Source organism: Bubalus bubalis, chromosome 24 (assembly GCF_019923935.1).
Source record: "Bubalus bubalis isolate 160015118507 breed Murrah chromosome 24, NDDB_SH_1, whole genome shotgun sequence".
Lineage (NCBI taxonomy): Eukaryota > Metazoa > Chordata > Mammalia > Artiodactyla > Bovidae > Bubalus > Bubalus bubalis.
In genome coordinates this window covers 34,691,773-34,714,389 of record NC_059180.1, presented here as the reverse complement: position 1 = coordinate 34,714,389, position 22,617 = coordinate 34,691,773, and the positions used below count along the sequence as shown (strand labels likewise).

General features: G+C 48.1%; 1 protein-coding gene across 3 annotated transcripts in view; it reads right to left on the bottom strand.

Moving 5' to 3' along the window:
• Positions 1-22,617, bottom strand: part of TMEM114 (transmembrane protein 114) — a 49,457-nt gene that overhangs the window by 26,758 nt on the left and 82 nt on the right. For 2 of the 3 annotated variants that reach the window (XM_045164305.1, XM_045164307.1), the window contains exons 1-2: positions 22,460-22,616; positions 12,911-13,010 (exon numbers count right to left, since the gene is read on the bottom strand). In XM_045164305.1, coding sequence (XP_045020240.1) covers positions 12,911-12,929 — 19 coding nt within the window. In that variant the 5' untranslated portion in view covers positions 12,930-13,010; positions 22,460-22,616. Of the gene's footprint in view, positions 1-12,910; positions 13,011-15,767; positions 15,875-22,459; position 22,617 lie in introns of those variants that run through there. The other variant, XM_045164304.1, reaches the window with a different exon arrangement.

Genomic DNA, 22,617 nt, shown 5'->3' with positions numbered 1-22,617 from the left:
AGGTAATATCAACACAAGTTGTGAAATACACAGGTTTTAAAATGCAAAAGATATAGGGACTTCCCTGGCGGTCCAGTGGCTAAGACTCCACGCTCACAATGCCGGGGGCTTGGGTTCGATTCCTCGTCAGAGAACCAGATCCCACATGCATGCACGCATCCCTAAATTGTGTCTGACTCTTTGCAACCCTACGGACTGTAGCCCACGAGGCTCCTGTCCATGGGATTTTCCAGGCAAGGACACTGAAGTGGGTTGCCATTTCCTTTGCCAGGGGATCTTCCCCACCCGGGGATCGAACCCTGTGCTGGCAGGCAGATTCTTTACTACTGAGCCACCTGGGCTTCCCCTAGTGCCCATAAGCCTCACCTGAGAGTTTGCATGCTGCAACTAAAGATCCCACATGCCGCAACGAAGATCAACGATTCAAGTGCCACGGTAAGACGTGGGGCAGCTTTTAATTCAAATGTTATAGAATGCCATATCCGAAAAATCTCCTTCCCTCTCCTCATTCCAATCACCAGGTTCCCTTCCCCGGAGGGAATCACACTTAGCAATTTTTTTGTATGTTCCCGGAGATGTACTGTGCAAGCAAATACGGTTTTGGACACATGTTTACATGTGTGTGTCTCTGCACGCCATTTCATTTTGCACAAACTTGCAGTCTACTCTCTACCTTGCTTTGTTAATTTAACCGGTTATCTCACAGGTCATGCATCAGTCAAGGGTGGGTTCTAACTTATCACGTGCATAGCTCTGAGAAGATATTTAACTAGTTCTTCCTGAAATAACACAGGTAAAAACATTTAGCTGGAGCCTTACCCATAGTAAGCGCTCATGATATATAAGACCTAATTATTAGAATTTTAATCATGCTACATGCAGCATTTTCTCTTCAACTGTCATTACATCATTCAGTTGGACATCATTTGCAAACATATAAACCTCAATCTGCACCTTGCACTAGATAGAAAAATTAATTCCAAAGGGCTCATAGGCCTAAGTGCAAAAACTAAAGCTATAAAACTACTGGGGACTTCCCTGGTGGTCCAGTGGTTGAGAACCCACCTTCCAATGCAGGGGACGTGGGTTTGACCCCTGGTTGGGGAACTAAGCTCTCACACGCCACAGGGCATCTACTGAACCCATGTCCTGTGACAAGGGTCTTGAGTGCTGTAACTGAGCCCCGACACAGCCAAAAATAAATAAATATTTAAAAAAATAGAGGAGGACATAGGAAGAAATCCTTGTGGCCTTGGAGTAAGCAAGATTTCCTAGGCAAACACAAAGAACACAATTCACAAAAGAAAGAAGTGATGGTCCCCAGTGAGCCCACCTTCATGTAATTCCCATCTTTGTGACTGTGAGTGAGACATGGGACTTGTGTCTAACCAGCAGAATGCAGCAAAGGTGGCAGGATGTCATTTCTCTGGTTATAAGAGACTGTGATGATCTGCTGGCATGCTTTCTCCATTTGCCTTCTCAACCTGCACACTTCATGTTGCAAAGGCCAGCATGGCCAGCAGCTATACATGGCCCTCCAACTAGTGAGGAAATGAGACCCTTAGCAAACAGCTCTGGAGGAATTCAGTCCTGCCAACAACCCGAGTGAGCTTGGAATCAGATCCTATCTCAGTGGAGCTTTCAAATGAGACCCCAGCCCCAGTCAACAGCTTGACTGTAGGCTTACAAAAGACTGAAGCAGGACTTCCCTGGTGGTCCAGTGGTTGAGAATCCACCTGTCAATGCAGGGGACACGGGTTCAACCCCTGGTCAGGGAAGATGCCACATGCCACAGGGCAACTAAACCCATGCATGACATTTACTGAGCCCAAGCTCCAGAGCCCATGTGCCCTGGAGCCTGTGCCCTGAAAGAAGAGGAGCCAATGCAATAAGAAGCCTGCACCCTGCAACTAGAGAGTAGCCCTCACTCACTGCAACTAGAGAAAGCCCAAGTGCAACAACAAAGACCTAGAACAGCTAAAATAAATTAAAAGAAAAAAAAAAAAAAGACTAAAGCAGAGGCCCTAACCTATCTACGCCTGGGCTCCTGATCCACAGAAATGGTGAGATAATAGAGATATGCTCTTTAAGCCACTAAATTGGTGGTGATTTGTTACATGGCAACAGATAACTAATACAACTGGCAAGTTTCTGAAGAGCAGTCAGGGGCTGTGTGTTGAGGACCTTAATGAGGGCATACTCCTGATCCTGAATTTCCACTTTGAAAAATAGAGAAGCAATTGCTCCAAAAGGTACATTCAAAGATGCTCATCACAGAGTTCCCTAGTCTGAGAAAAGTATCTGATGTTTCATGAGGACCTGCTGTTACAGAGTCCAGGCTCACTCTGTTTGCCACATGACAGGCCAATTAACCAAGAGATGAGGTGTTGAGGCAAGGAAAACGACTTTATTCAGAAAGCCTGCTGACGGGGAAGATGGAAGACTAATGTCTCAAAATAACCATCTTACAGGGTCTGGATGCCATTCATCTTGCAAATGTGAATGGCATTCACATTCACATTCACATAGGCCATTCCTAGAATGGCCAGTCTCAGGGAGGGGATGTGTTGATTTCTTCCTTCCTGTAGCCATCCACAGGTGGACAGGGTCCCAGACAAAGGCATTTTGGTTTAACCTTCAGGGGTCGCACAGAGTCGGACATGACTGAAGTGACTTAGCAGTCAGGCAGAGAGGCAGGGTTCCCTGAGGCAGGCTGTTATGTATGGACAGTATACTTTCAGTGAACAGAAGCAAAGGTTAAAGTAAAAGAGACAGTTCCAACATAGAGTCAGTTCTTCTCTGTGACACCACTACGATATGCCAGGCACTCTGTATGTTTTACTTACTTAAGTCTCCCAACAGTCTTACTCTTACAACATTATACCTGCTTTGAAAGTGAAAGTGTTAGTCACTCAGTTGTGTCCAACTCTTTGTGACCCATGGACTGTAGCCCACCAGGCTCCTCTGTCCATGGAATTCTCCAGGCAAGAATACTGGAGTGGGTAGCCATTCCCTTCTCCAGGGGATCTTCCCAACCCAAGGATCGAACCTGGGTCTCCTGCACTGCAGACAGATTCTTTACTGTCTGAGTCACCAAGTCAGAACACACCTAGTTTACATACTAGCAAATTAAGTCTCCAAGAGATGAAGCAACTTACCAGAAACGAATCAGATAATGTTCATCAAATTCTTAGCACTGTGTCTGGCCAAAGGGTAAGTGCTCAATAAATCTCATACTGTTTATCCTCATTCAGTTTCAAGTTGCAGAAACCTAACTTAAAGAAGTCTAAACTCAGGGACTTTCCTGGTGGTCCAGTGGCTAAGACTCCAAGCTCCCAATGCAGGGGACCTGGGTTTAACCCCTGGTTGGGGAACTAGATCCCATTTGCTGCAACTAAGACCTGGCACAGCCAAAGTAATTAATTAAAATAAATATTTAAAAATATTTTTTTAAATAAGAATCTAAGCTCAAAAGAGCTCATATAATTGGGGAGGTCTGGGTGCTTAGCTCCAGCCATGGCTGTATCCAGGAGCTGGAAGGATCTCTATCAGCAGGACTCTGTCTTTACCAATCTATGAGCTCTGCTTGCTTCTGTTTTTCAGGCTCTGTCCACATGCTTCCTCCTGGCCTGGCAACCCTAGGAGAACAAAAGCATCCATCTCCCCAAATCCACAGGCTAATCTAAAAGGAGAATCTGATTGGCCTGATTACATCACCAGGAGGCTGGCGCTCTATGACTGGCCATCCTGGGTCTCATGACCATCTTCCAGGGACAGGAGTGTCATGGTTAACGGTCCCACCCAGAACCCAGGTCCACAGAGTGATTTAAGGCAGGCATGTTGGGGACAGAATGAGCATAGCTACCTCCATTTAGCAATTATGACTCCCTGCTTTGGGCCTCACGTCCTTCCCATTATGTACGCCTCATCTCCCACCTCCCCACTTTAACCTTTTCACACTTCACACTGTCGGCTGGCCTGAAAAACACCTCCTCTGCCTGACAGTATGCAGTGAAGAAGCGGCTCATAAAAGAGCCTTGGTGAAGGGAAGCTGACTGGACGCAAAGGTCAGAGCAGGTGGGGTTGACGTGCCCGCTCGTCCTTGCACATCGGGGCTCCAGGGCTACGAGCATTGTCAGCGAGCTCAGGAGAGGGTCTCTAGAAGGCTGAGGGTCTTCTCCGTGTCCCTGCTATTGTTATTTAGTCACCAATCCTGTCCGACTCTTTGCGACCCCATGGACTGCAGCCCCGCAGGCTCCTCTGTCCCTGGGATTCTCCAGGCAAGAATACTGGAGTGGGTTGCCATTTCCTTCTCCAGGGGATCTTCCAGATCCAGGGATCGAACTTGAGTCTTTTGGGTCTCCTGCATTGGCAGGTAGATTCTTGACTGCTGAGCCACCAGAGAAGCCCTTTCCATGTCCCTACCCAGATGATTAACAAAACGACCACAAATCAGTAAATACTGAGTGCTTGCTGTGTCCCAGGCCCTGTGAGAAATACTGTACCCACATTGACTCCATCCTCACAAAAATCCTATGAGGAATGTGCTAGCATTATTCCCACTTTACAGATAGAGAAACTGAGGCACACAGAGGAAGTGATGTAATTTGCCCAGAACCAACACTCCTAACCCTGCAATCCTGCTGCAAAGAGAAGTGAGGTGTTCAGAGCCCACTAGAAAGACCCCCATATCCCCCAAAAAGCTCTACTTTAAGTCAGGAATATTTTCATAGGCATTACCAATGATGCTCCTTTCTGACTCATGATAGAGGGCCAAGGGGAGGGGGTTCCCTGTCTGACCCTGGACACCATGTCCTAACACATGATTGTAGGTAAGGAAGATGCTAAATGGGATGCTTGCTCCTTGGAAGAAAAGCTATGACAAACCAAGACAGCGGATTAAAAAGCAGAAACATCACTTTGCCGACAAAAGCCTGCATAGTCAAAGCCATGGTTTTTCCAGAAGTATGGATGTGAGAGTTGGACCATAAAGAAGGCTGAGAACTGATGCCGAAGAACTGATGCTTTCAAATTGTGGTGTTGGGGAAGGCTCTTGAGAGTCCCTTGGACAGCAAGGAGATGAGACCAGTCCATCCTGAAGGAAATCAACCCTGAATATTCACCGGAAGGACTGATGCCGATGCTGACGCTCCAAGACTTTGGCCACCTGATGTGGAGAGACGACTCAATGTAAGATATCCTGACACTGGAAAAGATTGAGGGCAGGAGAAGAAGGGGGCAACAGAGAATGGGATGATTGGATGGCATCACTGAGTCAATGGACATGAGTTTGAGCAAACTCTGGGAGATGGTGAAGGACAGGGAAGCCTAGCATGCTGCCGTCCATGGGGTCGCAAAGAGTCAGACACGACTGAATGACTGAAAAACAAAATCTGCACTGAACTCAAAGGCACCCTGCTCTCTGCTTGCCAAGACACTTCATGGCAGAAGGGCTTCTGGGGCCATGATGAGAGTTCCTTGGTGGAGATCTGGATGAGAATGTTGTAGAAAAAAACAGAAATGAGTGAACAGCCTTTGGCATATGCCAGCCAAACAGGCCTGCAGGAGTTAAACACCATTGGCGGCCACTGCTGCTAAGTCGCTTCAGTCATGTAGTCTTTAGCTATCGCTACTAATGAAGGCTTGCAGCTAGACTTGTCCTTCACAAAACTAAACAAAGCTAATTACTCTCAGACACCGTGTGAACTGTGCTCTGCACCCGGCATTGTTCACCTCCTACACTCTCTGGCAGCATTCTGCATTTCAAAAAGAAGGTCAAGGGCCGATAACTTCAGGGACACTAGACCCAGCTGCTCAGCCACCTGATGCCAGCTTTGACAGTAAATTTGCAGAAGAAAAGAAATGCAAGAGCTTCATTCCCAGAAGCCCCGGCTATAAAACCTCTCCCTACTTCCCACCGAGAGGGGCACAGTTCTTGAGGCAATAGCCTCCTCTAGTCCCTCTTTGCCTGGCAAAGAATGAAGCTACTCTTTGCTCGTCCCCCCGAACCTCTGCCTCCCTTTTGCTTTTGGGCATCAGTGCACAGCGGGCCAAGATTTTGGCAGCAAACCCTGCTGTTGTTGTATCCTGTGAGAAGCCACAAAGGCAAAAGAGTGGGCTTGGCTGTTTGCCAATAAAATGTGCCAATAAAACATTATTCACAAAAGCCAGGCTGGATTTGGCCTGAGACCAGAGTTCTATGTGAACTGTTCAGGGACTGAAGAGAGACAATTGTATTTATTGAGCAAATACTATAAACCATGGACCAAACTGGGCTGTTCCCTTTAATCCCTGGAACCACTCTGTCATGTGGAGGCGCTCCTTAACCCCATTTTACAGATGGAAGAAACTGAGGCTCTGAGACATAACTTGCCCACATTCACATAGCTTGTTAGCAAAAGAGGACTTGAATCCAAGACTTCAAAGCCTGGGCCTTGGGGCCCACATGGCACTGCCTCCCCTGGGGATGGCTGTTGATTCTGAAACCACGTACAAGCCCCTGTGTCCTTGTCTTTTGAAGTAAAGTGCTGACTTGAGAGTTAATGACTGGGAAACATGAAAAGGTAAGGAACAAAGACTTGCTGTTGGGGCTGGGGCACTGGTAACAGTTTAGACTCTAATGCTGCCCCTTAGCCGAATCACAGAACTCCCAGTTCCCCAAAAGCTACAGATAAAGGCCTCACACACATTCCTGAGTTGCTTTTGCAGGAAGCTGACCCCCTCCAGATGGAAACTGCTGACCACAAGAACACAGACCCTAGACTGGTTGCAACCAGAAGGCTGATGAGGCTTGAAGCTTCACCTTGATGCCAACCAATCTGAGAGATGTCCACAGGCTGATCACACCCTGCTCCTTGAATGCTACAAAACTCCTCACTCCCCACTCCAGGGTAGGTCACATGGTCTTCAGGGCTTTAGCCCGCTGTGGCCTCTTTTGCCAGCCAAAGCAATGAAAGCTACTCTTAGAATTCTACTACACCCAAAATTCTTGTCTCCACGTTTATTTTTTTAACTATTATTTATTTTTGGCTGTGCTGGGTCTTCATTGCTGTGCATGGGCTTTCTCTAGCTGCAGTGAGTGAGGGCTACTTTTCATTGCAGTGCACAGGCTTCTCACTGCGGTGACTTCCCTTGTTGCGGAGCACGGGCTCTGGGGCACGTGGACTTCAGTAGTTGAGGCTCTTAGGATTTATATCATGGGCTCTGCAGTTGTGGCTTAGGGCCTCAGCTGCCCCAAAGTATGTGGAATCTTCCCGGACCAGGGATCGAACGCGCGTCTCCTGCACTGACAGGTGAATTCTTTACCACTGAGCCACCAGGAAAGTCCCTGTCTCTGAGTTTCTATTTTGGCACTAGGGAACGGAGGCTAAGTTTGGGCAACAGTTCCCATACCCAGTTCCAGGTCTCTTGTGGGTGCCCCCCTCCCCACAGCATCCCAGCCTCTGGATCCAACTTAATCCCAGACAACGTGCAGCACCTCCTGCTTGCCTTCCCCTCCTGCTTGCCTTCCTGCCAGCCCACCTTCCCAGAACCACCCCCGCCTCCCTGACTCTCTTGTTCTTTCCTTCTCCACTGAGCTCAGCGCTGCCCTGAACTGCAACACATTTTCTCAACTGGGAACGAAGAAATCGAAATTTTTGTTTTTGTGCAGAAGCTGCCCTTTTCAACTGTGGCTAAAATTCCCCCACAGAACAGGAAGAATAGCCACGGTCACACCAAACGTCAATACTTATTGAGCTGGCACCATGGCCAGAAGCTGGCTGGAGAGAGGAGGGGCAGACCACAGCGCAGCCTCCTCTAGGAGCTGACAGAAGGAAGCCCAGGGCCCCCTGTGGGAGCACAGAGTCCCCTTAACTCAGCCCAGTGAGGGGATGGGGAGGGATGGAGAGCTCCAAGGATGAGGAGGTACTAATTAACGGCCAAGGTGCAAGGGAGGGCATTCTGGGTACCCAGAGTGAGAGCATGGTCTTTGCAAAACCACCAGCACCCTGATATGCCTGGCACACCCGGAGTGGGAAGGGACTCTCGGTGAGCATCTGGGGTTTGAGGCTGCCCAGCACCATTCTCCTTCAGGCAATGGTACCCTAGCTTTTCTTAGGGGAACTAACTGCTCCGTTGCGCAGCCCTAGGGGACTGTCAATCAAGGTGCCCTGTTTACTCACGGCAAGGTAGACCAATTAGATGCTCCTCTTTCCAAAATATGCATTATGAAGAGAGGACTCAATGAAGGAAAGTCCTTGAGGCTACAATTACCCCATTTCTAAGGTAAGGCCTTGAGCCAGGACCCTTTGCTTCAGTTCTAAATTTCCTGAGCTCTCTGGATCCTGTCCCTCTGAAGGGCTGGCTTTCCCAACTTTTCCATTTGTTTGATGCTAGAGTCCCCAAGCACATGGTCACACTTTTTAGTGTATTTTTGCCATTGCTGGTTTCCAGGGCTTCCAATCAAGCCATCAAAAGAGGTATAGGGCTGGGACTTCCCTGGCAGTCCAAAGGTTAAGACTCCATGCTTTCAATGCAGGGGGGTTGGTGGGGCGGGTAATGGGTGCGATCCTTGGTCAGGGAATTGGGATTTCCCATTCTGCTTGGCACAGCCCAAAATTTTAAAAATAAAAAAGAAGAGGTACAGGAATATGGGCTTTCCAAGTGGCTCAATGGTAAAGAATCTGCCTGCCAAGGCAGGAGATGCGGGTTTGATCCCTGGGTTGGGAAGATCCCTTGGGGAAGGAAATGGCAACCCACTCCAGTATTCTTGCCTGAGAAATCCCATGGACAAAAGAGCCTGGTGGGCGAGAGTCCACAGGGCTGCAAAGAGTCGGACATAACCAAGCACACGCACACACACATAAGGCTATGCAGGGTCAGATGCTCTAGGAAAGCAGCAGAGTGGATTAGACATTGGAGGAGTGAGTCTGTCGTCAGAAGATCATCTTGGATTATCTCTTAGGGCCCTAGATCCAAAGGTTCTTGTAAGAAGAAGAGAAGATGTAGACACAGTAGAGAAGACCACGCAAAGATGGAGGCGGGGACTGGAGTCTACAAGGCAAGGAACACCCAGGGCTGTCAGCTGGAAGACAAGCGTGCAGTAGACCTTTCCCAGGGGCCTTCAGCGGGAGCCTGGCCCTGCCAACACCTTGCTTCTGGGCTTCTAGCCTCTGGAACTGAGAAAAAGAGAGAGAGAGAGAGAGTGAGAGAGAGAGTATGTGTATATGTGTGTGTGTGTGTGTGTGTGTGTCTGTGCCTCTGGAACTGAGAAAGAGAGAGAGCATGCATATGTGTGTGTGTGTGTGTGTGCGCGCGTGTGCGTGTGCGCGTCTCTGGAACTGAGAGAGAGAGAGAGCGTGCGTATGTGTGTATATGTGTATGCGTGTGTGTGTGTGTGTGTTTAGTCAGTAAGTCATGTACGACTCCTGCAACCCCATGGACTATAGCCCACCAGGCTCCTCTGTCCATGGGATTTCCCAGGCAAGAATACCAGAGTGGGTTGACATTTCCTCCTCCAGGGGATCTTCCTGACCCAGGGATTGAACCCGGGTCTCCTTCATTGACAGGCGGGTTCTTTACTGCTGACCCAGTGGGGAAGCCCAATCATGAGAGAAACTCCTTCTGTTGTTCTAAGCCGCCTAGTTTGTGCTCCTTTCTTACAACGGCCCTAGGAGACTCCTGCACTTGTCTCAAGGCAAGAGAAAGACTGTGCCGTGACTTCTGCCCTAGGGTTCCCTGTGGGATCGGGCTGAGGCTGGCCTTCCGCCTGACCTCTCTCTCCTGCTGGTATTCTCGCCTTCCTTGTCCTGTCTCCCTCACTCCCTTCCCAATTTCTCCCGGAAACACTTCCTTGATAAATCACTTGCCCGTGAATTCTCATCTCTGGGGCTGCTTCTGGGAGAACATGATCTAAGTGGGGGAGGAGGGGCAAGGACAATATTGGCCCTGAGGCTGCCTGACTCCAGAAAGCTGGAAGCACAGCTTAGAAGATTCCCTTGACTTTTCCAAACCACTTTTCAGGGTCGGACTGAAATGAGCAGGACCCTGTGGTCCTTGCCCTGCCCTCCCCCATACCATGCCCTCTGCCTGCCTTCTGTCTGTGCAAAAACTTTAATCAAAGAATAAGTTTAATCAGAGAAGTGAGAAATGCTGAAAAAACGGAAACAATCAAAATAAAAAAGGAAACCAAATAATAATGATGTAGTCATTAAACATAGGGACCTTTAGTTCTTTCTCAAGGGCTACTGATAATCTGAGCCACATCCTGCGAGTTGTCTTATAGATACTAAACACCAGGTGGAGAAGTTAACGACATGGTGACCAGACTGTACCCAGGACATGAGCTGCCACAATTCTGAGAACTGACCACAAAGAAAGGGGAACAAATGGACTCTGGAACTGAAAATTAACTGTACCTAAAACCACCAAGATGATGCCGGTCAGACCACCGATGACCAATCTGAAGATGACTGTCAGATTCTGCATGTAGTCCCCCAGCCCTGACTTCTGTCTATAAAAGTTCATGCCCCACTGGTTGCCAGGGGAGGGAAAGTCAGCCTTTGGACAGATGTCTACCACCCTCTGCGTCCCCATCCAGTGGCCAGCATCTGAAATAAAGCCTTTCCACCAACCTGGCCTGTTTATTGGCTTTTGAATGGTAAGCAGCCAGACTCCACACACTTTTCGGTAATAAGACCCATCTGGGCCAGCCCCCTAGGAACTGAGTGACTGTGCATCTCCCAGCCTCAGTTTGCTGGTCTGCAAAATGGGGCCAGTCTTGGTGTCTCCCTCTTAAGGCAGCTTGGAGAATAGGAGATGATGCATGTAAGCATGCAGCAAGCCTCTGAGCCAGGGTGCTGTGTTCTGCACTGCTTCGTGGGTCCAGGGTGGGTGTGGCCAGCCAAGTGCGAGTTCCCAGGCAAGGGCACCCTCATCCGAGGCAGGGCTCTTAAAGGAGGCCCTGGAAGACATGGACCTTCCACGAGCCCTCTGCCACTCTGTATTGATTAGATCTGGTTCGCTAAATTTTCCGAGATAAAAGGATCTGATGATGGTGAGCCATATGATCAAAGCGGCTCTGTGAGATCTAAAGGCTCACGGAGTGTCGTCAGCTAAAAAAGAGAAATTTCGAGTTGGAGAAAGGTGGGGGGGAAAAGATGACAAAGGCTGGGAACAGAATCAAAGGGATCCATCTGCAACCTGACTCTCCAACAACTCTCTACTCCTGTTCTGGGGGCAGGGGTGCCTACATGAGGGTGGCAGGGGGGAGCACTGCAGGGGATAAGGCATTAAATCAGCCTGTTCTGGCCCACCCAGAAGGAAGCCAACGCTCAGCGTGGTCACCCAAAGTCTCACAGGTGGGAGCCGAAGTCTCATAGGTCTCCTGGAGTGCAGAGCCCAGAATCTCGACCCCTGCCTCCCTTAAGCTGCCTGAGACCCCTCCTGACCCCAATTCCGTGTTTTTCCTCCTCTCCAGCCTATTCCCTATCCGCCAAGTCCAGCATTTCAAACCACAACACGTTCTAGGAAGTCCTTACTAAATACAGCCACAGCCCCCAGAGGACTCTCAGACAAGAGAGACTTCCTTGGTGGTCCAGTAAGTAAGACTTTGCCTTCCAACACAGGAGGTGCTTGTTCAATATCGGGTTAGGAGTCTAAGAACTCACATGCCTCAGGGCCAAAAAACCAAACGTAACACAGAAGTGATATTGCTACAAATTCAATAAAGACTTTTAAACGGTCCACATTTTAAAAAAAAAAAATCTCAAAAAAAAAAACAACAAGAGAGCCTCTCTCTCTATGAGAGGAGTCCTGGGCATCCATCAAAGTCACCTGAATGTCGAGACCGTGACTGCCCACCTGTGCATCAGATTTCAAGGCACTGGGAGAAAAAGGAACTATAGCTTAGATGGAGAGGTCCCTGGGGCTATGGATTGGGGGTAGGGGGAGCAGTTTTCAGGGGACGTACTGAATCTAAATCTCTGTAACTTTCCATTCAATTTTGCTGTGAACTGCTCCAAAAAAAATAACATTTATTAATATTCTTCATGTTTTAAGAAAAGAAGGATGGAAAGGAGGGAAAGAAAAGGAAAGGAATGGATGCTAGGCCCATGACTTAACCCCCCTGACCTCTTTGTAAAATGGAAACAATACTTCTCTCACAGAGTTGTGAGAATTAAAAGCGATTAAAAAATAAAAAGTGATATGGCTGGCACAGCCTCCATTGGTTCAGGAATTACTAACCAGGACATGGCTTCGAGTTCCAGATTTGCTGCCCCTAACATAGCTAGCAAAGATCAATTCCTGCCCAAACTTGAAGGAAATAGATATATGTTAAATAAGATGAAGTAGGAGCCAGAGAGGAGACCCACCAAAAGAGGCTGTTGGGGCAGAGACAGTTGAAAAGCAGCTCTAGGGTCTCCCTGGTGGTCCAGTGGTTAAGAATCCACCTGCCAATGCAGGGGACACAGGTTTGATCCCTAGCCCGGCAAGATCCCACAAGCCACGCAGCAACTAAGCCTGTGCACCATAACTACTAAGCCTGAACTCCAAGAGCCCGTGCTCTAAAACAAGAGAAGCTACTGCAATGAGAAGCCCGTTTACCAGAACAAGAGAGTAGCCCCCCATGCACTGCAACTCGAGAAAGCCCACGTGCAGCAATGAAGACCCAGTGCAGATGAAAATAAGTAAATAAAATGTTAAAATTATAAGCAAAAGAAAAGCAGCTACAAGATAATTTTTTAAAGGGAGGAAGGAAGAAAGGAAAGAAAGAAGCTAATTCTTCCCTGGGTGGGGGGGGATGGTATATTAGTTCCCCTCATCCCCCAATACTGCCCCCGCTCTTCAGAGGATGTACCCCACTAACTAGACCCCACTGATTCCACTGCTTTGCTACTACAATAAGGGCCAAGATACAGCGATCAGATACCTCGTGAGGAGACAGCCATAATCAGAAGAGGGAGGGAGCCTTGCAGGGAAGAGAAGGTGCCATTCAAGGTCTTCCCCCAACATCCTGGGTCTGGGGTAATCTGGGGAAAAAAGGAAACAGAGCAGGCATGTGACACTTGGAAATATTCATTACTCTCCCAAAGCCAGACACGGGAAGAGAACAGGGTGACTTCTTAAGCTGATCTCAAAAAGGGAACATTTTGATCCACTCCGACTGGGATTTTCTTTTCCCTGCCACACACAGGGAGTCATTGGGATGTCAGAGGGCAGCTTCTCTGAAGCTACATCCTCCCCATGACACATGGGGGCAACAGAGCCTCCGGAGGCGCTCTGAAGGTCTCCAGCCTCTTGTTCATCCTGCAAAGAGCCCCTTATCGCGCCCCATGTACTCAGGATAACAATGAGGCAGGCAGGCCTGGCCCTGCTGTCTCGCATCTTACATTCTAGTGCAAGAGACAGATGATAAACAAGAAGAAATTAAATAGCAGGTCATTCTGGAGCACCACAGGCTTAGGAAGAAAATAAAACAGGTGTGCAACAGAGATAATTGAGTGGATGGTTGGTGTTGTTTAGCTGCTCAGTTGTGTCCAACTCTTTGCGACCCCATACACTGTAGCCCGCCAGGGCTGTCAGAGGACCCCATGGCTGTCCTCTGTCCATGGGATTCTCCAGGCAAGAATACTGGAGTGGGTTGCCATTTCTTCCTCCAGAGGACCTTCCTGACCCAGGGATTGAACCCACATCTCCCGAGTCTCCTGCATCGGCAGGTGGAATCTTTACTACCGAGCCACCTGGGAATATGGAACTGAAGGTTAATTGTACTTAAAATGATCAAGATGATGCTGGTCAGACCACCACAGAACCAATTTCAAGATGACTGTCAGAGCTCACTGTGCTGTCTCTACAAGTAACCCCTCCCTCTGTCTATAAAAGCTCTTGCCCACTGGTTGTTGGGGGTGTTGGGGCGGGGGCGGGGGGTGTCAGCCTTTGGACAGGTGTCTGCCCTCCTCCCGGTTGCTAGTATCCAAAATAAAGCAAACTTTCCTTTCCACCAACCTGGCCTCTTTATTAGCTGTTGAGTGGCGAGCAGCCAGACCCCCACTTTTGGTTACAGGAGGGCGCTGATGGGCACAGGGTTTGTTTGAGGGTGATGATCCCATTCTGGAATTAGACAGTGGTACTGGCTGTGCAATGCTGTGAATACACAAAATCCACCCATTTTTACACTTTAAAATAGTGACTTTGATGGCATATAAGTTATCTCTTGGGCTTCCCAGGTGGCTCAGTGGTAAAGAATCTGCCTGCCAACCAAGCAGGAGACACGAGTTCAATCCCCAGGTCAGGAAGATTCCCTGGAGAAGGAGATGGCAACCCACTCCAATATTCTTGCCTGGAGAATCGATGGACAGAGGAGCCTGGTGGGCTACGGTCCATGGGGTCGCAGAGTTGGACACGACTGAGCGACCGAGCAGCAGAAGCAGCAGCCTGTTATACCCTGGTTCATTCTAGCTGCTATCATGGCACACTTCAGCCTGGGCAGCTTATAAACAACAGGAATTTCCTCCTCACTGCTCTGGAGGCTGGAAGTCTGAGATCAATGTGCCCGTCTGGTCAGGTCAGTGTGGACTCTGTGTCTATCTTATATCTCAACTGTCTTTTCCCCAAGGGTTTCAACATCCATTGATGGTTCTCATCTGATCGGTCATTATCAAGGTGATTTTAAGAGTGATTTTCTATTACTATTCATCCTTCCATCCACAGTTTCTCACTGAAGCTTTCCATCCATGCCCTCCTTTTTAAAAAGTCTTTGAGGACTTCCCTGGCGGCTCAGAGGGTAAAGCGTCTGCCTTCAATGTGGGAGACCTGGGTTCGATCCCTGGGTGGGGAAGATCCCCTGGAGAAGGAAATGGCAACCCACTCCAGTACTCTTGCCTGGAAAACCCCATGGATGGAGAAGCCTGGTGGACTACAGTCCATGGAGCCACAAAGAGTCAGACATGACTGAGCAACTTCACTTTAGCTATTTATTGTATAGTATCCAGTTTTAAAAAATAATAATAAAAAAAGTTTAAAAATAAAAAGTCTTTTAGTTTCATTATGAATTCATGGATTTTTTTTAAATATTTATTTATTTTGGCTGTGCTGGGTCCTAATTGTGGCATGCAGGATCTTTAGTTGCAGCACAAGGGATCTTTTTTCTTTTCTTTTTTTTTTCAGTTTCAGCATACAAACTCTTAGTTGTGACATGTGGAAACTCGTTTCCTGACCAGGGATAAAACCTGGGCCCCCTGCATTGGGATCAAGGAGTCTTGGCCACTGGACCACTAGGGAAGTTCATTCATGGATTTTTTTTTTGTTTGTTTTACTAAAGTAAAACTCATATAAAATACATCATTCTAAAGTGTAACATTTAGGGACTTATGTGAACCCTGGCCCAGTGATTTAATCTGCTTTGCAATGCAGGGGACGAAAGTTCGATCCCTGGTCCGTTAACTAACATCCCACGTGCCTCGGAGCTACTACACCGGAGAGCCGCAACCACTGAGACCGCACACTAAATTAGAGAGTCTGTGCCCCACAACAAAAGATCCCACGTGCCGCAACTAAGCCCTGATGCAGCCAAATAAATTTAAAAAAATAATAAAGTGTACAGTTCAGTGGCATTTAGTACATCTACAATGTTGTATAGTCACTCTATCTGGTTTCAAGCCATTTTCATCACTCCCAAAGGAGTGACCCATCAAGCAGTCTCTCTCCACTTTTTCACTCTCTCCTGTCTGCCTGCTGTCTCTGTGGATTTGCCTTTTCTGGATGTTTCATTACACGTGGAATCTTACCGTGTGTGTGCGGTCTTTTGCGTCTGCCACAGTTCACTGAGGGTCACTGTCCATCCACATCGTAACACGTATCAACGCTTCCATTTTAAGGCTGGATAATTTCCCCACTATATGGAGAGACCACATTTTATTTTTCTATTTTTCAGTCGATGGACACATAGGCTGTTTCTTTTTGCTACTATGAATAGCGATTTACCAACACTTGTGTCCAAGCATTGGCCAGAATGTATCACGCCAGGAGGGCCTTCACCACAATCATGGTGGCACCCTGATCTCAGACTGCCAGCCTCCAGAGTGGCCATTGTTTATAAACCACCCAGTGTACAGTATGCTGTTATGCAGTTTCAACAGACTGAGACACTTTTGTTTGAGTACCTATTTACACGGATTGCTTTTATTCAGTGTGTCGTGTTTTGTTCTCGCCAATATATATTCGCAGAGGCTCCTGTGCTCAGTCGCTCAGTCATGTCTGTTTCCACGTTCTGTTTCACTCCTTCTCACAGTAGCACTTCAAGGTAGGTGGTGTTATCATCAGTACTTGAGAACTTAGAAACTTAAGTTTCAAAGAAGTAACTTGCCCGAGTGCCTAGCATGTGAAAAGCTCTCCACCATCAGGCATCAAATGAGTGTCTATGATTACTCAGTGGCCCAGCTGGGATTTGAACCCAGCTCATTGCACACCAAGGTCAGCTAGGTGCCTCCCTACACAGAGCCAGGAGCCAGAGAGGCATTCCTGTGCCTGTGTAGCAGCTGCTGCCAGAAGCTGGTGGGAGGTGGGGTGGGGCTGGGGACAGAATTATAATCACCTGCTCTCAGCAGATCCAGGGGAAGAGCTGTCTCTCCAGGAGGACAAAATCTAGGGCCGATGGGGAAAATGCAGCAAGCGTTTGGTAAATGCACGACCTTTGGAAAAGTGGCGACTCTGAATATCCAGGCTAACAATGATCACCTAATAGCAATTTCCTGCAAGCCGGTTTCTTTCTACACATCTGGCAGTCTGTCCGCTTTCCTCCGTTGCATACATGATCTGTCATTAGTCCAGGCAGCACGGGTGATGTGCGATCCAGGATATGGGAGTTAGCACAGTAACCCTTGCATCGCCAAGCCTAGGGGAGCCTCTCAAAGGAAAAGACGTGCCTGGGATGCCAGAAAGGGCTTTTCACTCTAAGGCTCCATCCAACAGACTCACAGGGTTGTTTCGCAAACCTGAGTCTGCACCCCAGCTCTGCCACTCAGTGACCGGCACTTTGAGCAAGGCACCTCACCTGTCTGAGCTTCAGGGGTGGTTGTGTGTGTAACTGAGACTCAGGTGCCTGGGGGGCCACCTCTCCCTAACCTGCAAAGCTCTGCAAAGAAGGGCAGCGTTTCCTTCTCCCCTACTCTGAGCATTGGTAGCTGTGTTACAAGTGAAAGTAAAAGTGTTAGTCACTCTGTGATGTCTGACTCTGAGATACTATGAACTGTAGCCCACCAGGCTCCTCTGTCCATGGGATTTTCCAGGCAAGAATACTGGAGGGGGTTGCCATTCTCTTCTCCAGTGGATCTCTCCAACCCAGGGATTGAACCCCAGTCTCCTGCATTACCGGCAGATTCTTTACTGTCTGAGCCACCAGGGAAGCACTGTGTTGCAAACTACCCCCAAATATAGTGGCATGATGCCCCCAGGGGTCCCCAACCTGCAGGATCTAATCCCTGACACTGAGATGGAGTTGATGTAATAATAACAGACATAAATGCATATTAAATATCACGTGCTTGAATCATCCCAAAACCATCCTCCCAGTCCATGGAAAAATTGCCTTCCATGAAACCAGTCCCTGGTGCCAAAAAGGTTGAGGACCACATAGACCATAAGAACATTTCTGCTATGTTTACGGATTTTGTGGGTCAGGATTTGAACACAGCAACATGGGGCTGGCTTTTCTCTGCCCCGCGATGTCGAGCAAGAGGATCCCGATAGCTGAGGTGACTCATAGCTGGGAGCTGAAAAACAAGGTCTTCAAGCATCCTTTCTAAGACATTTCCCACTGGGAGTCAAATTATGCCCCACCACCGTCCCCCGCCGCTCAAAGATGTGTTCAAGTCCTAGCCCCAAACCTGTGAATGTGACTGTATTTGTTAATAGGGTCTTTGAAGGGTGAGCAAGTAATTATGAAGTCATACTGAATTTTGCTGTTGTTGTTTAGTTGCTCAGTCCTGTCTGACTCTTTGTGACCCCATGGAGGTAGCCTGCCAGGCTCCTCTATCCATTGGATTCTCCAGGCAAGAATACTGGAGTGGGTTGCCATTTCCTTCTCCAGGGGATCGTCCCAACCCAGAGACTGAACCCATGTCTCCTGCATTGACAGGCGGGTTCTTTGCCACTGAGCCACCAGGGAAGCCTGGTAATGAATTAGGAGGCCCTGATCCAACAACTGGTGTCCTCAGAGAAGAGATGTGGAATAGACACATGGGGAATATGGCCATGTGAAGATAGAAGAAACTGTGTCATTGCATCTGCAAGTCAGAGGTCACCAGGAGTCACTAGAAGCTGGGAGAGAGTCAAGAAAGGCATTATGGACTGAATGTGTCCCCCCAAGTTCGTATGTGGAAGCCCTAACCCCCAATGTGGCTGTATTTGGAGATGGGACCTCTAAGGAGGCAATTAAGGTTAAATGAGGTCATAAGGATGGGGCCCTGATTTCATAGGATTAGTGTCCTTATAAGAAGAGACAGCAGGACTTCCCCAGTGGTCCAGTGGTGAAGACTTCAGCTTCCAATGCAGGGGGTTGTGGGTTCGATCTTTGGTTGGGGAGCTAAGATGACACATGCCTTGTGGCCAAAAACCCCAAACATAACACAGATAAAAATGGCCCACATCAAAAAAACAAAACTAGAAGAAGAGAGACACCAGAGAGCATTCTCCTTCTCTCTCTCCTCACACACTCAAGAAGTCACATGAGGACGCAGTGAGAAAGTGGCTGCCTGCAGCCCAAGGGGAGATTCCTCACCAGAACCCAGCCACGCTGGCACCTGCATCTTGGACTTCTGGCCTCCAGAGCTGTTAGAAAACAGATTTCTGTTGTTTAAGCCACTCAATCTATGCTATTTTGTTATGGCAGTTCAAGCTAATACAGGAGGATTCTTCTCAATAGCCTTCAGGGAGAACTCAGCCCTACTGACACCTTGATTTTGGACTTCTGGCCCCCAGGACTGTGAGAAAATAGATTCATTTTGTTTTAAGCCATGAAATTTGTGAAAATTTGTTACAGCAGCCATAAATATTAATAATTTCCATTTGCAGGGCCTGGCCGGACGGTGAACAATCAATCAAGCTGAACCTATTCACCAAAGGGTCTCACCCACCCCCCTAATGTGCCTGGTGTTAGGCAGAATGAACTACATACAATATAAGAAATAATATAGTAGACCTTTGTACAATGCAGGGGTTGGGGGGCACCGATCCTCTGCACAATCAAAAATTCAAATATAACTTTACAGTCTGCAGATTCAAACAACCATGGATTGTGTCACATCACAGTACTTATTTAGTGGAAAAAAATGCTTCTATAAGTTGACATATGATGTACAGTTCAAACCCATGTTCAAGGATCAACTGTAATAGTCTAAAAGTACCGTGGCTATATATTGAGTGCTCACAGCATGCAAAGGACGATGCTAACTGCTTTACAAGCATCATCCAATTTTTCCCATGCAGATATGGACAAATTTGGTATGAGTTGCTGATGAAAACTAGCAGCTGCTCCTGCTGACAAGGCACTTCAACCTGGTTGGGGGAGTCACAAGCCCTCTGATGGGGAGACCAGAGAGGACTGGGCAGGCCCACAGACTCATCAACATGAACTGGCAGAGGAGGAATCAGGGAAGGCTGCCAGAAAGAGGTGACCCGCAAGCAGGGTTGCCACTCTGCCATAACTTAGTGTAGGGAGGGCCCTCAGGGCAGATCTGTTTTGGGCTTCATGAATGAGGAAGGGACAAAGTATCAGGGATCAAGGACTCCTCAGCTTCCTGCTTAAGAAAGGGTGCCAGAAACTGCTCTATAACACTTCCCCTTACATTCCACTGCCTTAATCCCATTGGTTTAACCCCATGACTTCACTCTACTGCAAGGGAGGCTGGGAAATAGTTTTTAATTTAGAGGACTTTCCTGGTGGTGCTAGTGGTTAAGACTCCATGTTTCCACTGCAGGGGGCACAGGTTCAATCCCTGGTTGGGGAACTAAGGTCCCCCATGCGGCCTGGTGTGGCCAAAAAAATAAAGGATGAGAAGAAAAAAATAACACACACACACACACAAACTGAGGGAGAGGCATGTGCCCAGCAAAATATTATACAACTATGGGAAAAAGATGAGAATGGATACTGTCCATGCCTTGGGGCACAAAGGTTAACAGGGTCCAGATAGAAGAGTTTGAACTTGACCCCGAGGATTGTTAGGAATCCTGCAATGACGGGAATTCCCTCAACATCACAGTGAGGGACCCAGACCCTCAGCGGCTCTCCAGCTCCCTGACACATCCCATCCCTCTTTCTTTCCCTCTTTCATTCGACAAATTGAACTTTCTGAGGAGTTCCAATGTGCCAAGAGTGCCTGGGTGGGGAGAGATGGTTATTTTAAATAGGATGGTCAGGGAAGATCTCGCTGAGAAGAGGATGCCTGATCACAAGCCCAAAGGAGGTGAGGGAATGGGGCAGGGCAGATGGGTGTCCTGGGGAGATGTACCCTTAGTGAGCAGAACAGTCAGCGCAAAGCACATGAAGGGGAACACAGCTGATCAGGGTGGCTAGAAGGGAGCACAGTTGGGTGTGAGATGGGATCTCTGCCCAAGGTAGGGGCCTCCAGGGGTTTCAACAGAGGACAGATGTAATCTGGCTTTTGTTTCTAGAAGATGACTCTGCCTGCGTTGGGGGCTTTCCAGTGACTCAGGCAGTAAAGAATCCACCTGCAATGCAGGAGACCCGGGTTCAATCCCTCAGTCAGGAAGATCCCCTGAAGAAGGGAATGTCAACCCACTCCAGTTTTCTTGCCTGGAGAATGGGGGGCTACACAGTCCATGGGGTCACACAGAATGGAACACGACTGAGTGGCTAACACTTCCACTTTCTGCCTGCTCTATTCTCACAAGTTTTTAAATAAAACAACAACTCCAGAGGTGTCTATGCCATCTTCCTCAGTGACCTTCCCTCTTTCATTCAGCAAATTGAACTTTTTGAGCAGCTCCAATGTGCCAGGAGTGCCTGGGTGCCAGGAGTGCCTGGGTGCCAGGAGTACCTGAGTGCCTTCCACCCAGACATTCCCTGAGAACAACCCAATCAAGACTAGAATGGGGTCTCAAGATGCACAGACAACTCTTCATGTACTGTTCCGGGGAGTTCAGGAAACAATCTGTTTCCTTTGAGAATATTTATGTTGTTTGGTCACCCTATTAACGCCACACCAGTTTTATCCATAAAACTTACGTTAATACTCCATAAGTGAAGTAAAAGTGTTAGTCGCTCAGTCGTGTCCGACTCTTTGCAACCCCATGAACTGTAACCCGCCAGACTCCTCTCTCCGTGGGATTTCCCAAGCAAGAATACTGGGGTGGGTTGCCATGCCCTGTTTCAGGAGATCTTCCCCACCCAGGGATGGAACCTGGGTCTCCTGCATTGCAGGCAGATTCTTTACCATCTGAGACATGGGGGAAGCTGAAGAATTACACGTGTGCACTCTTTACATCTGTGGTCCTATGTGCTTGGAAATTTACTGAATGTGCAACAGCTGAACCAGATTTCATTTCCTACTAGATGCCAATTAACACGGAGGTTCTTCACTCACCTGATATTGGAGACTTGATAAGTGGATGAATGAATGAAACGAGTACCAGCTATTATATTAATGAGTACTAAGAGCAAGATGACACCACACTTATGGCAGAACGAGAAGAAGAACTAAAGAGCCTCTTGATGAAAGTGAAAGAGGAGAGTGAAAAAGTTGGCTTAAAACTCAACATCCAGAAAACTAAGATCATGTCATCCGGTCCCATCACTTCATGGGAAATAGATGGGGAAACAGTGGAAACAGTGACAAGCAATTTTGGGGGCTCCAAAATCACTGCAGATGGTGACTGCAGCCATGAAATTAAAAGACACTTGCTCCTTGGAAGAAAAGTTATGACCAATCTAGACAGCATATTAAAAAGCAGAGACATTACTTTGCTAACAAAGGGCCGTCTAGTCAAGGCTATGGTTTTTCCAGTAGTTATGTATGGATGTGAGAGTTAGACTATAAAGAAAGCTGAGCGCCGAAGAATTGATGCTTTTGAACTGCGGTGTTGGAGAAGACTCTTGAGAGTCCCCTGGACTGCAAGGAGATCTAACTAGTCCATCCTAAAGGAGATCAGTCCTGAATATTTATTGGAAGGACTGATGCTGAAGCTGAAGCTCCAATACTTTGGCCACCTGATGCGAAGAACTGACTCATTGGAAAAGACCCTGATGCTGGCAAAGATCAAAGGCGGGAGGAGAAGGGGGTATGATAGAGGATGACATGGCTGGATGGCATCACCGACTCCATAGACATGAGTTTGAGTGAACTCCGGGAGTTGGTGATGGACAGGGAGGCCTGGCGCGCTGCAGTCCATGGGGTAACAAAGAGTCGGACACGACTGAGCTACTGAACTGAACTGAACAGCAAGGATAATTAACAAATACCTAGCACAGCGCAGGCTCTAGAGCAGTATTAGCCGGTTCGAATCCAAGCCTCGCCACTTAGCTGGGTGACCTTGAGCGAGTTACCTAACGGCTCCCGCACTCGCAGGTCCATCCCACCCAGGCCAGCCACCATCCCGCCAAACCCGGGCAGGTGAAAG